The 18,536-nt window shown below is 41.2% G+C and overlaps 1 protein-coding gene across 3 annotated transcripts in view; it reads right to left on the bottom strand.

Moving 5' to 3' along the window:
* Window positions 1-18,536, bottom strand: part of GULP1 (GULP PTB domain containing engulfment adaptor 1) — a 212,719-nt gene that overhangs the window by 109,999 nt on the left and 84,184 nt on the right. For all 3 annotated transcript variants that reach the window (XM_068137890.1, XM_068137891.1, XM_068137892.1), the window contains one exon: window positions 4,509-4,597. In XM_068137890.1, coding sequence (XP_067993991.1) covers window positions 4,509-4,536 — 28 coding nt within the window. In that variant the 5' untranslated portion in view covers window positions 4,537-4,597. The remainder of the gene's footprint in view (window positions 1-4,508; window positions 4,598-18,536) is intronic.

The following is an 18,536-nucleotide window of genomic DNA, read 5'->3' as shown; positions in this document are numbered from 1 at the left end:
GAATCACGATCACTGGAGGTGTTCAGGAGGAGACTTGACAGGGTGCTTGGTTGCATGGGTTAGTTGATTAGGTGGTGTTGGATGATAGGTTGGACACGATGATCTTGAAGGTCTCTTCCAACCTGGTCTGGTCTGGTCTGGTCTATTCTATTCTATTCTAAATCTCCCCTGTGATGGAGTGTATTGCACTCATCTATCAGTGAATGGAAAACTGAATGTATCTTCTGTACAGCTTCTCTGCCACAGAGAATTTTCTCTGTAACACATGTAAGTGGTAGTCCAACCAAGCTCTACGGAAGAGAAAGGCTAGTTTACTTTAAATAGGTACTAAGGATTTTCATGTTAAAACATGCAATTCTATTATGTGCTGATAGAAGCTTTAAATCAGAAACTGACTTTTTCCTGTCAGTATTCGTTCATAGAGAGAAAAATCCCACATGAGGTCATGGATAAGTGATTAGAATAGATATTACAACTGAGACTGCTTAATGATTCAATTTATTTATGATTACTTGTGTAAGTACTTCTTGAAACACATTGAACTTGTTTAAATGTCACACTTTCTCATATTTTTCATTGTCATTATCACAATGAAAGATTATGAGCTTGAAGTTATTCAATTTGAGATTTAACAATACCAATGAAGTCTTCAACAAAACAAACTATCAAGTAAAAAAAATTACAATTAAAATGCAAACATCAAACTGCCCAGAAGTTTTTGTTTGTGCTAAATCTCACAGAGTCAGAGAGGCAATGACTGCAGGAGCTGTTTTTAAGATCAGATGACTCAGTAGATTTTGTCAGTTGAGGTGGCTGTTTCAGGCCCAAATCGTGGCCCTCAAAAATTAAACTGAGTACTTGCTCCAGATACAATACCTGCAGTACAAAATCTGATGCAAAATGAAGTACTGGTAATATTTTAAATTGGTATCTGTACTCTGAAGAGCACTACTCTGATATAAGACAAACCTGCTGTTCCCACAGCTGAGACTCTCCCAATACAGAAGACTCCTGTCACACACCTTATCTATGTGGAACTTTTTCCTTAAAGAAGCAGGGTAATTTAGTGAAGAGCTCATTTCTCTCTCCTAGCCACTCTTATCTCCCTTGCAACTCTTTTGGGAATGGGCAAGCTGCTATCCAGCCTCTAACAGTGTTTCTCTTCTACCAGTGCAGTGCCTGTCAGTGATGAAATCATTGCCTGAACACTTCGGAGGAAAGTTCTGTTGCTTAAATCAGATGAGAACAGAGCTCTTCAGCAAGTACTGCACAGTCCAAATCAAGTCCAGTTCAAGAAGATAAAGAGCTGCTTCTCCATTTGCAGCATAGTATAGACTAGGGGACACTTACTCTTATAAACGTGCACAACTCAGATAACCTGCTTCAATTCCATCTGTTCCAATTCCTCTCAAATCCTGTGTATCTGAGACTATAGCTCCAAGCTAACAGAATGATGCAAACTTGTAATTAGCACAAATGCTACCAGCACAGCCAGCAGGAGACTAATCTGGATTTAGAGAGAACTGCTTCTAAGGAAGTCACAGCACTAAAACAGTTAACTCCTCAAAATATCCACACACTTGTGAACAGAAGAAACCCACAAACAACCCCAGCAAGCACAGGAGTGGTAATTGTTGTATCTCTGAGGTCTGGGAGTACAATCAGGAAATATAATAAAAGGAAGTTCAGCAATTGAACCTGTTTGAACTTGTTCTTAAATGCAGCTATTAGACACAAATGCTGACGCTGCTAAGCTTTTCTGAACCTCCACTGACATGAAAAATATGCACTGTGCGTATTTCTGGTTGCTCGAGTTTGGAACTGCTTTTATGAATCCACAATACCTGCATTTCATTGTACCTGACAGCTATCTCTTATGAGATCCTTTTCTTCCTGAGGCAAAGAGAACAGCACCAAAAAAAAAAAAAAAAAAATCATCAATGGAACATCAAAGCAAATTCACTGAAATCCCAAGAATTTAGGTGAGGTCAGCAAAAAATCTTCTTGTGAAAAAGCAAAAACAGAAGGGAATGAATCCAGACTCCACAAATACTCCCAGATACCAGAAAATACAGCTTTACCAATTTGACCATAAAGGCAACATGCAGACACTAGCAAGGGCAAGGAGAACTAGAGAAGAAGCATTTTAGCCCTTTGAGTGCAAGTCAAACCAGAGAGGAAATACTCCATAAAACACAGTTGGTCTGTTTCTGAAACTTCATCTGAAGTGATTTTTTTTTTTTTTTTTTCATTTTAAAGGATAAAAAGGTCACCTAGACAAAACAGTATCTCAGGCTTTTTTTCCAGCTGTGATAAATCAATCCACAACTATAAAATATTAAAGGGGTCTCTGAAATTACTTGGAAGAAGCTCGGCAACATTATTAAACAGCTAGCAGGTACATACCACTTCATAGAAGTGTTGTCATAGAAGGCCAGAAAGGACCTTCAAAGGTCGTCCAGACCAACCTCCCTGCAGTCAGCAGGGACTTCCGCAACTAGAATAGGCTGCCCAGGGCCTCATCAAGCCCCACCTTGAATATCTCCAGGGATGGGGCCTCAAACACCTCCCTGGGCAACCTATTGCAGTGTTCCACCACCCTCCTAGTAACTTGTTCCTAACATGTAATCTAAATCTACTCTTTCTAGTTTGAATCCATTGCCTCTTGTCCTATCACTGCAGGCCTTTGTAAACAGTCTCTCTTCATCCTTCCTGTAGGGTCCCTTCACGTACCGGAAGGTTGCTATTAGGTCTCCATGGAGCCTTCTCTTCTCCAAGCTGAACAATCCCAGCTCCCTCAGCCTGTACTCAAAGCAGAGGTACTTCGATCCCCTGATCATTTTTGTGGACCCTCTTCTGGACCTGCTCCATCAGGTCCATGTCCTTCCTATATTGAGGGCTCCAGACCTGTACACAGTACTCCAGGTGAGGTCTCACCAGAGCAAAGCAGCAGAACCACCTCTCTGGATCTGCTGGCAATGCATCTTTGATGCTGTGCAGGATGTGAATTGCCTCCGTGCTTAAGAAGAGCATGGGCTATGGATTTTAGCCTATTCCTCAGCATCCATTGTGATGCTGGGGCATCAAATGACCTTTCATCTCTTTCTGTAGCCTTTGTGAGCAAGTCTATCTTCCTTTTAGGATCAAACTATATCCACTGATATTCTGGACTACTTATGTTGCCCTGGCTTTAACAATTAAATGTACTAGCCATACAAGGATGCAGCGATGCTATCATTTTGTGCTGGTGTAAGGTACGGCAGATTCCTTTTACTTCCACCTTTGATATTCATATCAAAGCAGGAACTCTGGTTGTGTAAACAAAACATCTACACATACTGCAACAGTGTTTACACCCAATTAAAGCAGGGGCTCTAGCTCAGTGTGCATCACACTTCATCACAAAAAACAAAGGAAATAGGTCTGTTGAGTATTTTCTAGATTACAAATGAATTGGGAAAATAGCACAGCAGCTGTCAGTAATAAAAGCTGCATCTACAGTGCTCTATCTAAAAACTTATGCTTAATCACAAAGAGATCTTGAAAAGAGAGCAAACAAGCCAGGAGAGGAACATACATAACTGAATATTTGTTGGTTTGATACCATTTTGGAGAGCATTCCATTTCAGACTGCTACAAATTCAGAACAGCTTCCTAAAGCTAAGAGGTATTTCACTGCATGAGATATTTCAAGTGCATTAAACATGCTTTCTGTAACAGCTTGTCCAAGAATAAGAATCCATGAATATATATTATATATTTACACATATATATAAAAAATACATATAAATCCTCAAGTCTCTGACACTCAGAAGTTCTAACATGCTCCAGCACATCCTTTGGTGTGTGCAGGAATAAAAGAAGTGTGTGTATTTTATATATCTATCTAGATATAGATACATAAATATATTTAAATATGTATTTTATACTTATCAAAGATACATTTTTATGTGTGTATATATAAATATATATTGGACATAATATATAGGGGGGGTGCATATATATATATATATATATATATATATATGCAAATGGCATCAAGCTGCAGCTGGGTAGGTTTAGACTGGACATTAGGAAAAAGAATTCATGGAAAGAGCGGTCAGGTATTGGAATGGGCTGCCCAGGTTGGTGGCTGAGTTGCCAACCCTGGATGTGTTTAAAGGTTGTTGGGATGTGGTTCTTGGGGATATGGTTTAGGAGTGAACCTTGTAGAGCAGGGTTCTTGGTTGGACTTAGTGATCCAACCTGAATGTTTCTGTGATATGTACACACAGAGACACTTCCCTCAACAAACACTATGAAATTCAACCTAAGCCTTACAATCCAGAAAGCTCTATAACCATTAACAACAAATGCTTTGCCCTGTACATCTTACAGAAGGCTGCTCATTCCTACCTAGTTAATTAGGTGTGACTATTCCTAAGTAGTTCCTTGTACAATTTTTGATATTCTAAAGAATTTATACAAGATATTTAGGTCTCACCTAGAACACAAGCTAAATTACTCACCTTTCTTCCTGCTAAAAGCACGATTCATGTTGAAAAGTCTATTGAGTCAACAGCGTTTCTGGATGTGTTTTATTTCCCCCCACTTTAACCTGCAGAACAATACATATAAGAGAACAGAAAAGTCCATCATTATATTAAAATTTATCTCATTACCTTCATATTCAAGACAATGGAAATGATTTTAAGAAGTAATACAAAGAAATAAAAGGGAGCTGTGCTTTGCTGAGGAAGAAATCGCAGCATTGGGAAGATTTATGTTTGAATGCCCAGTGATACTTAATACAGAAAGGCATTTTAACACTCTCCATGAAGCTCTTCTCTGTGACACTTCAGACACACACAGCAGATGGCATTATATGGATAGATGATGGCAAATACTACACACAAATAGGTTGGGAAAAAACCTTCCAATTGAATGCACACTACAAGACTCCATAAAAACATTCAGTTCACATTTGCACTGTCCTGTTTTGTGTCATTTAGGCTGTCAGATTATTTCAAGCTACGCTTTCATCTTCCTATGGGCTTGATGTTGTGGCAAGAGGAATCACAATATTAAGATTCCTCTTCACCCATGGATTCAATACTGGAAGAAAAAAATGCCTTCCATCAGTGTAACTACCTCCTTACTCTGATTACATCACGTTATTCAAGAAATTCCATCTTCTCTTCACTTTAAAACACTCATAAATTATTTCTTAAAACACTCTTAAACGAACATCATCTTTCATTCAGAGTATTATCTGTGATTTTGACTCTTTACCAACATTTTTTAGTCAAAACAAAAAATAAAACCCAGACTTATCAGTTCAAAGCTGACCCATTTTGTAGTGTATTTTCCTTTTTTCAACCATATATAAAGATATTCCCACCACCCCTTTCCATTGTGTTCAGACCTTCCAGCCAAAAGCCATATCAGTGCCCCTTCTCTGCTGTCAAAGCAGTCCAGCCAAACGCAGAAGAAAAACAGGGAATATATTTAAAATAAAAATCAAAGCACTTGGTATCAGATGATCTTTTTAATCAGTTAAAATATGCTTAGAATCAAAACAAAAGTGAGGCCAGTATTTCAAATGGGAGCATCAAGATGACTTGACAAGTTCATTTAAGACACCATGCATCGCATGAATACTTTGTGGTGCACATCCTTTTTTTTGCAAGTAATTAAGTTCAATATCAATTAAAGGAATTATAGCCCTGTTTCTGTGTAGATGGGTGATTATTATTTTTTTTTCCAGATTTGATCATGTGGGTAATTACAGCTAAAACACACCTCCATTTTCTGTTCAAATAATCCCTGGGGCAGACTGCCCAGGGCAGTGTTAGAGAACACCCATCCCTGGAGGGATTTAAAAGATGTGTAGATGTAGTGCTGTGGGACATTGTTTAGTGGTGACTTGGGTTGATGGTTGGACCTGATGATCTTAAGCCTCTCTTTGAGGTCTCTATGACCTCTTTTCCATATAATCCTGTGAGCAAGAACAATCGTTGTTTACCTGAGCGACAGCACAGTACCCTAGAAGTGCAACCAACCAACACTTGCTCTTAAAAGTACAAGTACCAGATGGGTTTGGGTTTATGTATTGTACTGAGTAATTGAGAAGGGAGGATGCAATGAAATAAACCAAGGTAGTAGGATGTATCAAAACCACTAGATGGAAATTCTAAAATCAAGGCCCACTGCCTGCCTTCACTATCAACAGCACCACACAGAGGTCAGCAAAGCAAGCAAACAACCTAATGGCTCTGAAGTCCTCGGGATGATCTCAGCAGCATCACTAAACCAGGCAATGGCATTATTTGGGTTATTCCAGTAAGTAATGGCTCACCTGGTAGGGAGTTTTACTTAAGGGTCCCAACACCTGAGTAGTTCTCTTCACAGAGAGAGAACAGATCAGGATTTAAACAGTGTAAATGATGACAATTCAGTTTAAATGATGAAACAAGCACTGAAGAACATCAGAATTTCAAATGTTCAGGCAACTGATGTATTTAGCTTAGAGACTTACTTGTACAGGGAACACAGAATCACAGAATGTTAGGGGCTGAAATGGACCTCAAAAGATCATCCAGTCCAACCTGCCAGAGCAGGATCATGTAGAGCAGATCCAGGCAGGTTTTGAATATCTCCAGAGAGGGAGACTCCGAAATTCCCCTTGGCAACCTCTTCTAGTGTTCTGTCACCATCACAGTGAAAAAATTCTTCCTCGTGTTTCCATGGAACTTCCTATGCCTCAGCTTCCACCATTGTCCCTTGCTCTGTGTTTGGGCATCACCCAGCAGAGCCTGACTCCATTCACCTGACACTCATACCTCATGTATTTATAAACAGGAATGAGGTCACCCCTTAGACTCCTCTTCTCCAAGCTAAACAGCCCCAGCTCCCTCAGTCTCTCCCCATTAGGGAGATGTTCCATTCCCCCAGTCATCCTTGTGGCTCTGCACTGGACTCTTTCTAGCAGTTCCCTGAGGCCCCTCTGGAGCTGAGGGGCCCAAACTGGACATAATATTCCAGATGCAGCCTCAGCAAGGCAGAGTAGAGGGGGAGGAGACAGATATCCTATTATAAGCAAGGGCAGAACTTTGTTCAGGACATTCATCTTGTCAGGGAAGAAAATATAGAAGGATGAAGTTTTGCTTTCCCCTCTTAGATACCTCTTACAGTTTTCTTGCACAGCAGTGGCCAAATCACTTGGTCTAACATGGCCTTTTTTGGAACCCTTTCTATTTTTTCAGTGGTGTACTTCTGTCCTTATCCAAGAGACTAGTACATAACGTATTTGAGATTGCTTATTGAGAAGAGAATCTCCTAAATAGAGACTATGCACACACATCATGAGGCAGTGGGCTGACCACATTTCTAGGGATCATCATGCAAGTATTATGTTTAAAACACAGCATAACTATGTGGGTTTGTTCTCATGGACAAGGATATATTACCATTAATGTAATCTACACCAGTAAAAGCCAAAATTTATTGGCTATTTACCTAAAAATGGAGAGTATTTGCCAAAAGTGTGTTCAGTATTCCAGTTCCAACAAAACATCAATAGAACAAAATGCAGAAATGGCTTAGGCAACAACTAGTATTAAAACACTTAATCACTATAATTCCTCTTATCGCAGAAAATGTGATTAAACAGGGAAAGAAACAAAATTAGCTTAATGCAGCTACTTCTAAAACTCCATCAAACTCCAATACAAACAACTTAATGTAGAAAAAGCAGATGGTTAAGTGCCCCATAAAATATTGCTATTTCAAATGAACAACCTAAATGCCACAAGGCTAATTTCAAATTCCTCAGCTGGGCTTGAGGCAAGAGGGTGGTGGGTATCAGACTATCATAAGCAGCACTACTAAGCAAAGTTAGGGTTCGATATATCTGTGATATCTTTGGTCACTCTATCCCAACAGACAAACAAAACAATCAGGGGCAAGCAGGCTGTTCTCTGACCACGGACTCTGCAATGTTTTTCTGGTAGAAAATGGTTTTGCTAGACACACAAAGCTGCTGGAAGAAACCAACTTGCAAACCAGTTTGTTAAAAGCTTGTAATGAAATCAAAAGGAAAGAAGTCACAAAATTTCATTCTGGTTGAGGGGATCCTGTGCAGAAGGGTCCTGTGAACCACAGAGTCAGAGAATGTTAGGAGTTGGAAGGGACCTCCAGAGATCATCTAGTCACTCACGAAAGCAGGATCACCTAGGACAGGCCACACAGGAATGCATCCAGGTGGGTTTTGAAAGTCTCCAGAGAAGACTCCACAACCTCTCTGGATAGCTTGTTCCACTGCTCTGTCATACTAACAGTAAAGGAGTGTCTCCTCATGTTGAGGTGGAACTTGCTGTGTTCCAACTTACAGCTATTGTTCCTTGTCCTATTATTTGGCACCCCTGAAAAGAGTCTGGCACCTTCATCCTGACACTGACCCCTCAGATATGTAGAGACTTTGATAAGATCCCCTGTCAGCCTTCTCTTCTTCCAACTAAACAGCCCCAGGTCTGTCAGTCTTTCTTCACAGGAGAGATGTTCAAGTCCTGCAACCATCCTCATAGCTCTCCGCTGGACTCCATCCAGCAGATCCCTGTCTCTCTTGAATTGGGGAACCCAAAACTGGATGTGGTGAGATCACTTGTTTAGAGAGGATAAAGCTGTTTTAACTATCAGAGGCATTAGGGATTAGGAAAGTGGAGCAAACCATTTCATTACTCATTACTTAGGAAGACACACCTACATAAAGAATGTTTCTCTACATTATTCCTAGGGGTTTTCTTCAGCTTTGTCCTGAAACCAAACCCTACCAGGAAATACAAACACGCATGTGATTTCACAAAACAAGTTAATGGACAAAACATGGAAAGCTCTGACAGGTACAACTAGGGAAAAGAGGGTTATGTCAGGCTTTTTCTTTTGAAGCAGAGAGACAAAGGAGACAGAAAGAAAAGGCTTAGAATCATAGAATTGTCAGGGTTGGAAGGGACCTCAAGGATCATTTAGTTCCAACACCCCTGCCATGAGCAGGGACACAGAATCACCAAGGTTGGAAGAGACCTCAAAGATCACCAAGTCCAAGCTGTCACCACAGATACCTCACACTAGAATCAGGTTGTGCAGAGCCACATCCAGCTTGGCCTTAAAAACCTCCAGGGATGAGGCTTCTACCCTGGGCAACCTGTTCCAGTGCGTCCCTACCCTCATGGGGAAGAATTTCTCCTTAACATCCCATCCGAATCTACCCACTTCTAGTTCTGCTCCATTCCCCCTAGTCCTATCATTATCCAACATTCTGAAAAGTCCCTCACCAGCTTTCTTGCAGGCCCCCTTCAGATACTGGAAGGCCACAATAAGGTAAGGTTAGAAAATCATTTTAAGTTAGAAAATAATTTTCTTAAACTAATGATAATAAAAATCTAAATGAGAGGCACATATCCTTGGGGAGGGGGGGAAGACACAACATTCTCAGTCTGAACAAAAACAAGCTGACACATCAAACTTTAAACAGTAACAGAGGAAAGCAAACACTTTCATGTCCTTTTCCCTTTGTCTTCACTGTCATTAACCCCCATCAAGGAGAAAACTGCAAAATGGCAAGGGATGCAATGAGAGTCATGAATTTGGTGATTGTGGTGTTTGCAGGCATTTGGACTGGTGAGTGCATGGGTGGAAAGACTTGAAGGTGAAATCATCTCCTCTGTAATTACCTTTTAACACCAACAATAATGCTGGTTGCTGTCTTCTGTGCCTTATGCAGCAAAGGAAACCAAACAAAGGAAGAAGAGTGGCAGGCTTCCAGCTTCCAGCAGAAGCAACTGCAGTCCTCCCTGGCTGCTGAAACAACACCAAAGCTTCCACACAGACATCTTTAAATGCCTGTGGGCTCCTTCAGGAATGTTGTGTTCTGATTTGTTTTCTAAATTTAGAGCTGTCTCAGACAAGCCAAGAGAGAGAATACTTAAGAAGGGGATGAAACAAATCACCAGTGTAATGGGTCTCATTTGTCTCTTATTTTCCTCTTTAAAATGGGGTATTCCTCAGGAATATTATTATTTGGGGTTCCCCCTCCCTTCAAATGGCATAGGCTGGAACCTAGATTAATTATTTTTGTGTGTGTGAACCTCCTTTTAATGCCACAAAGAATCCTTCCAAGAACACCTCCCTAAAAGCCCCACTTGTACCCATCCACTATCTATAATAAAACAAAAAGGGGGAGTCCAATCTGTCCCTTCCCTCTTAAACAGTTTCCACACAAAGCCACACTTAGCTTCAAATCCTTGAAGATTTGAGACACTTTCTCCTCTCAGATCTCAGCCTTTCAAGCATGCTGGGTAATATTTCTTAAGGAATGAAGTACAAAATGTCTTCAACCCTGTTTTCAAAAGAGCCACAGCACACAGGAATGTATGATTCATTGACCTGCAATGAAACTTGGGCTTATAATGTTACTTCTGAAGGTTAGATGAGAAACTTTGGAGTATGGCAACAGTTTAAAACTCCTCTTTTCTGAATTAAGACAAAAACACCATGAAAATAGTGCCCTGATAAGACATGTGATGTAATAAAGAAAAAAATGATATACAAAACCAACCATCATGTCATCACAGGATCAGAGGATGTCAGGGGTTGGAAGGGACCCAAAGAGATCATTGAGTCCAACCCCCTTGCCAGAGCAGGACCACACAATCTAGCTCAGGTGACAGGAACACATCCAGACGGGCCTTGAAAGTCTCCAGAGAAGGAGACTCCAAAACCTCTCTGGGGAGCCTGTTCAGTGCACTGGGACCCTTACAGTAAAACAAGTTTCCCCTTGTATTAAGGTGGAGCCTCCTGTGCTGCAGCTTACATCCATTGCTCCTTGTCCTATCACAGGGAGCAAGTGAGCAGAGCCTGTCCCCTCCCTCCTGACACCCAACCCTTAGAATTATATTTACAAACATTTATTAAATCCTCTCTAAGTCTTCTCTTTTCCAGATTTAAAAGCTCCAGGTCCCTCAGCCTTTTCTCATAATGTACCCCTTCCTTTTGTATGGCAACACTGTCTTGACACAACCCTTTCTCCTCTGAAACAGTCAAAATGTATGGAAAAGATACTGACAAGCAAGGAACAAAATTCAGTCCTGACTTGATTAGGGGACTAGAATATCTCTCTGAGGAAGAAAGGCTGAGGTATTTGGGGCTTTTTAGCCTGAAGAAGAGAAGACTGAGGGGGGGATCTTATAAATACTTATAAATACTTAAAGGGTGGGTGTCAGAAGGATGGGGCCAGTCTTTTTTTCCAGCGGTGCCCAGTCAACAGACAAGAGGTAATGGGCACAAACTTGAACACAGGAAGTTCCATCTAAGCCTGAGAAGGAACTTCTTTACTTTGAGGGTGTTAGAGCACTTGAAAGGGCTGTCCAGAGAGGCAATGGAGTGTCCATCTCCAGAGGCATTCAAAACCCATCTAGACACCATCCTGGGCAACCTGCTTTGGGTGAATCTCCTTTAGCAGGGGGGTTGGACTAGGGTGATTTCTAGAGGCCCCTTCCAACCCCCAACATTCTGTGATTCTGTGACCCAAGCCTTCACTCACATGCAGCCTTTCTTAATGTTCAGGAAGCAACCAGTTGCATTCAAGGTTATGCAAATGTGTCTTCTAAGTCTATAACTGATCATAGAATTAGGAATACAGGAATAAAAACCACAACAGCATTTAAACCAAATTTAGTGCTACAAAGTCTAGCAGGAAAAATACCTCCTCAAAATCCACAAAACCAGCAGTTTGAGCTTCACCACAACTGAACAACTTCCTGTCAGCTGAAGTTCTCAGCCTGTGCTTGGGCTTTACAATTGCACAGAAGCATAAAGGGAGTACAGAGGAGAACATTCAGTCACTGGCAAGCTGTAAAGTTCTATTAATCTCCACATTTTCAAAAACACTCCTTAGCCAGAATCAAGTGCCAGGCATACTTTTGGGGTGGAGGCAAGTCTGCAAGAAGTCCAAGATTAATTCTTGTAATTCCTCACATGTGCAGAGGGGGTAGGGAAGCTGGTCAAGAACTGGTGTTCTACTTAATGCTCTCATCTCCCTACCACCAAAGTACACCTTGCTGTTGATCTTCTGTATAGGGCAGAGCTCAAACAATAGCTCTGGTGGACTGTCAGCCTGCACAGCTGGTCCTGCAGCAAGGGAGGCATGAAAATGAAGTGACCAAAGGTGTCACAGGGGCTCACCAAGTGAGAGTGAAGACAGAAACAGCCTGGCAAATTCCAGAGCAGCTGTGAAGCACATCCCTAACACATAGCTCACCTTCAAAAACACTCTCTCTCCTGTGAAAATGATTAGCTGGAGTATCCTAATCTGAAGGCAAAAAACATTCCTCTGGTCTGGCAGTGATCACTGCCCCTGTTCTCCACAAACTCCTGAAACCAGCTGGAAGGTACAGAATAATCAATCACACATGCTTTTGTTTATCTTCTTGCTCAGCCAGAATAAGCTTAGTACCACTGCGACAAGGGTTTCTCCCCTCAGAGCAAGAAGTCTTTCCCACCACAGGTGAAGCATTGCCCTTATGGTAGGTCTGCCAAAGCTAGAGGGGTACTCAGAAACTGGGGACAGACAGTGCTGTTTTGTTACAAATACCAACATCAAAGAAGAGCTGGAATCAGAAAACCTATATGAAATGTAGGCATTTCAGGCTGGCTGGCAAAAACTTTGAGTAAGTGGCTTTTTATTCTCCTGTTTCCTAAAAAAACAACTTCTTCCTTTCAAGAGGAAAGAAGAAAACACAGACGAGTAATAGGTAAGGAAGAAGATATCATTGAGACATCTGACAGCAAACACAGCTCCTTTGGCAAGGTTGCACTCACTTTTGACTTGTTTTACAGCAAGAAGAAATATCAACTCCAAGAAACATAACAAGAACGGATTTCAAGTTGAACTCTGAAGGAAAGGCGTCTAAAACTGCTGCAAGCACCAATAATCCTCAGGCAATTTGCTAATGGAACCATCTTAAGAGGAAAGGGAAAAAAAAAAAAAAGGAAAGAAAACCAAAACCACAGAATTCAGTTGTTTCTCAAAACCAGTTCTCTAGATTTTCAGAGCTGCATCCAGTTCTGGTGCCCCCAGCGTAAGGACATAGAACTGATGGAGTGAGTCCAGAGAAGGGCCACAAGGATGATTCTAGGGCTGGAGCACCTCTGCTATGAAGGTAGGCTGAGGGAGCTGGGGTTGTTCAGCCTGAAGAAGACCCCCGGGGAGACCTCAGAGCTGGAGAGACTTTTCATAAAGGTGTCTAGAAATAGAAGAAAGTGAGATAGTTTGAAGCTGAAGAAGAATAGGCTTAGAATGGTTCTAAGGCATTCTTCAGCGTGAGGGTGGTGAGACTCTGGAACAGGCTACCTAAAGAGGTTGTGGATGTCCCCTCCCTGGAGGTGTTGAAGATCAGGCTGGAAGTGGCCTTGGGCAACCAAGTCTAGTTGAGAAGTGTCCCTGCCCATGGCAGAGGGGATTGGATGACCTTCAAGGTCCCATCCAACCTAAGCCATTCTATGATTCTGTGATTTTGCTTTTAAAGCGTCAGAAAAGATATTTTATTATTTTAAATATTGTGCTTCTCAACATATTTATTTGTAAATTATTCTTCTGCATCATGCTTATCAATGATGCTGTGGACATTTGTTAGTGGATTCTATTAGTCACAGAACAAAATGATGTTATTACAAACAAAAGAAGCTATTTTAAAACCAAGAATATTCCTTTCTTCCTCAGCTTGTCATACTTTGCAAGAAAAATTGATACTCTTATTGCATTCACTATAACAGAATAATTTTCAGTGAAAGCAGGAGGAGCTTCCTCATCTTTCAAATCCACAAGTGCCAGTGTCTAGTGAATTATGATGAAGGATTTCAGTTGTGTCAGACTAAATTTTGCTCTGTTGTACAGGAACTTATAAATGTCAGATGCTCGAGAGCCAGTAGAAAGGCTTTACATGTGTTGTCTCTCAAAGAACTTGGGCACTTTCATCTGCTTCCAAAAGAGAGACACCAAACATCATTTTCACTTGCAGAAAAGAGGGTCTGTATTAGACATCCCATTAGCCTTTTGGTCATCTGTATGGAATCTGAACAAGATTTATGCCTGCTCCACTACTTTTAAGACACATGATGGAGAGCCTGGGGAGCTTTGCCAGTGTTTTGTTTTCAACAGCAATAAAGCGAGTTTAAGTGATGGGCTTCATCATGAACATGTAAAGATAGAACAGCTCTGAAAAATAAACCAGCTTTGGTAGAAGGGATACTACACTATGAATTTTTTACTTGCTGTGTGAATAATTCTGCAAGATTTTACACACAGTCCTTGCTTGGATGGATATATACAGTTGAAATATGACCTGACACTGAACGTGGTTATTCCTAGGTTGGCATCATGCTTTGTTTCCTGATCCAATTGCCCCACACACTATCTACAGAAGCTATTTATTTAATTAGTAACAAATTTTTTTCAAACCCTCTACTGCATTTCCTTTGGCAGGGAGGAAGTAGAAAGAAAAAGTAAGTGAAATTTTCAGATCTCCAAAGCACAGCAGTTCTAGAACATCAGTGCTAGAATGTTTCCAGAGGGCCACAAGGATGATCAGAGGGCTGGAGCACCTCTCCCATGGGACCGTCTGAGAAAGTTGTGTGTTGTTCAGTTTGGAGAAAAGAAGGCTTTGAGGAGACCTTATTGTAGCCTTCCAGTGTCTGAAGGGGGCTACAAAAAGCTGGGGAGGGACTTTTTAGGGTGTCAGGGAGTGATAGGACTGGGGGGAATGGAACAAAAATAGAAATAGGTAGATTCAGATTGGATGTTATGAAGAAATTCTTCACCACGAGGCTGGTGAGACACTGGAACAGCTTGCCCAGGGAGGTGGTGGAAGCCCCATCCCTGGAAGATTTTAAGGCAGGCTGAACGTGACTCTGAGCAACCTGATTCTAGAGTGAGGTGTCCCTGCCCATGGCAGGGGGGTTGGAACTGGATGATCCTTGAAATCCCTTCCCAGCCTGACAATTCTGTGAAAGTCTTCTCAACCTTGTGCCACTGTTACAGTTATATTTAATTGTATTCATTGAATTTTGACAATCACATTGTAAAAACTGCTGCTGACGGGAAAGGCAGAGATAAGACAACTCAGCAGGTGTTGTGAAGGTAGCCTCCAAAGAAAGCACAGCAATTTCAGGAATAATATAGCTCCATTCTGCTCATCATATCAAGCAGATCTGTGGTAGAGGTAGGACAGTTTAACAACAGGTTCCAGTCTACTGCTTTAACAAAAGGATATTTATCTGATATTTGGCATTAGACTTATCGTTGCGCACACATGTTCAGTGGGTCCCCGAAGACCCCTCAATGTGCTTCCTTCAAGGTGCACTAAACTTAAATGAAGTTCAAAAGCTGATTACTCGTGTTCATAAGATGATTAAGATGAAGTGAAATACCCAGATGTCTGTTTAGATGGAAACAACTTCCAATTTCTGGGTAGGTACCAAAGAACAACCAGCAAGAAAAGAATGAGGAGAAATATGCCTGCCTTCTACCCTCACACACCTCCCTGTATTACCTGTGCCCAGCTCTGGAGCCCCCAACACCAGAAAGACATGGAACTGTTGGAGTGGGTCCTGAGGATGGCTATGAAGATGATCAGAGGGCTGGAGAACCTATCCTATGAAGACAGGTTGAAAGAGCTGTGGTTGTTCAGCCTGGAGAAAAGAAGGCTCCGGGGACACCTTATTGTGGCTTTCCAATATTTGAAGGAGGCTACAGGAGAGCTAGGGAGGAACTTTCACAAAGGCATGGAGTGACAGGATGAGGGGTAATGGCTTCACATGGCAAGAAGCTCGAATTAGATTAGAAATTAGGAATAAATTTTTCCTCATGAGGGTGGTGAGGCACTGGAACAGGTTGCTCAAAGAAGTTCTGGAGATTCCAAGCCTGGAAGATGGGGCCTTGAGCAACCTGGTCTAGTACAAGGTGTCCTTGCCCATAGCAGGGCAGTTAGAATTAATGATCTTTAAGGTCCTTTCCAAATCAAACCAGTCTGTGACCTTTGCTCCTGTACAGACTTCACAGTACACACTAGATGTTTGCTGCAGTCCTCTCTCTGGTGTCTTAGCAGACTTGTTCCAACTTATTATAAATGCAAAACAAAATAATTAGTCATTCTTTCCCCAAGAACTCTGAACTATGACATTACAAATGATTTTATAACTCTTTGAAGTAATAACTTGGAGACTTTGCAATTCATTTGTTGGGTTTTTTTTTTAAGAGTTTGGGGAAGTTTGCTGCTTGGTTTCTTTTGTGGTGAAGAAGATGAATACAAAATTAACAGAGATCATTGTCTTATGGAAATCACAGAACCACCCAGGTTGGAAGGGATCTCTAAAGGTCATCTAGTCCAACCCCTCTGCAGTGAGCAGAGACATTCTCAACACAGAATAATAGAATAATGAGAAGTACATGCTAAAAAAATTATGATCATGCCAAGGGAGGGGGAAGATTATAATATTATTTAAACCTAGTCATTTGTAGGACTTTAAGTCCATACTTTCATACCTTCATTAATTTGGAGAACATTGTTCCACAACTCTCCCTCAAAGGAGAACCAGAAGCCTGTATCAATTCCAAGCACACTGACTGCTATACAGAGCAGATATGTCCTTTTCTCTTCTCTTTTATAGCCCAATTCCTATGATCACTTCCCTCCCAGCTCTAAAGGTCACATGTTGGAAAAAAATAAAATAAGAAATCACTGCCATACAAGTTTCCAACAACTGCATCCCTCACAGCCAATTCATTAACAGATTACATTCCTCTGAAACAACGGCAGACAAAAGCGTCTTTCATTTAACAAAAATATCATGCACTTCACAAAGACTTCTACAATCCAAGTCACTGCACACAACCCCTTACACTACTGAAGTCAACAGATTTCTCATTAATGTTAATGCATTCAGAATCTTTGCTATAATTGGTTAGCCCCAAGGACAGCATTAAGATGTACTCAGAGATGAGACTGACTTTATTAAGTGATTGTGACAGCTTTCAAAATTGAGAAAGAGCTGGCAGTATCTTGCAAACTAGATTACACTGGGGTTTATGCTTTATCATATTGCATTCCTGTAGCTTATTTTCTTTAGCTCTTCTAAATAGATTGTGAATAATCCTAGCGTTTCAACGAGGATATGACATGAAGTTAGAAAAGCACAGATATCAAACTGACAGAATCACACTTATGACAAATTAATCCCATCTCTTTCTTGTTGATGGAGTATGTGTTCAAGTAGCTCATTATAATGTATATTAAGGAGGAACATTCAAGTTTTGCACAGCATTATAGTTGTTATGGATCTTCATTCCGAGTTTTTTCAAGTGTTCCATCCCAGAGTAATTCAGTGGAAATTACTGAGATATAAACTACTTTATAATAGAATTTCCAAGCTAGTAAGACAAATATCTTCCATCATCCTGGATAGGAATGCTCTGCATCTTTTAATAGAGTTGCTACAAAGGAGAATGTGTTAAGTTTTTAAAAGCATGACAGATCATCAAGTTCGGACTCGAACATTTACTGCATCACACACAGAATGGTACTGGTGACTTGGGACTGTGAAGACAAGACTCTAGCCCCTGCTCCAGTTAATTTTCATGTAGTTGAAACAAGCTGCAAGCCTAACAAGATGCTCACAATCTGCTCAATTTTGCATAGAAAATCTCTCCAATGTTGGGGGATGAAAGAGTGTCTTCTCTTGTCCTTTACAAGCATAGGATACTTGGACAATGATCTTTAAACCACTACACATGGAAACTCATTCCTCAGATTGGCACCATTCTGTGCTGAACAACCAGAACCAGAGGAGAGAAATAACGACAGGTAACCATCTTGAGTATAACAGGAAAATAAATGCAGCAACTTGAGAAATCCTGTAACAAGGAACAGTCATTATGACTCAGGGCTACAAAAATTCTGCTCAGAAACACATCACATCTTTAGCCATAGAATCATAGAATGGTCTGGGTTGGAAGGGACCTCCATGGGTCATACAGTCCAACCCCCTCTGCAGTCAGCAGGGGCATCCTCAACTAGATCAGGTTGCCCAGAGCCCTGTCCAGCCTAAATATCTCCAGGGATGGGGTCTCAACCACCTCCCTGGACAATCTGTTCCAGTGATTCACTACCTTCATGGTAAACAACTTGTTCCTAACATCCAAAACTAATCTACTCTTCTGTAGTTTGAAGTCATCATCCCTCATCCTATATTTCAGGCGTTTGAAAACAATCTCTTTCCATCCTTCTTGCAGGCCCCCTTCAGGTACTGGAAGGCTGCTATTAGGTCTGCCCAGAGCCTTCTCTTCTTCACATTGAACTCCAGATCCCTCAGCCTGCCCTCATAGTGGAGGTATTCTAACCCCCTGATCATTTCTGTGTCCCTCCTCTGGACCCAATCCATCAGGTCCATGTCCTTCCTCTACTGAGGGCTCCAGAACTGGATGCAGTATTGCAGGGGAGGTCTCA

The sequence above is a fragment of the Melanerpes formicivorus genome, unplaced genomic scaffold (genome assembly GCF_026170545.1).
Source record: "Melanerpes formicivorus ecotype bairdi unplaced genomic scaffold, bMelFor1.0.p_v2 SCAF_5, whole genome shotgun sequence".
Taxonomy (NCBI): domain Eukaryota; kingdom Metazoa; phylum Chordata; class Aves; order Piciformes; family Picidae; genus Melanerpes; species Melanerpes formicivorus.
This window is presented reverse-complemented; position numbering and strand designations above follow the sequence as displayed.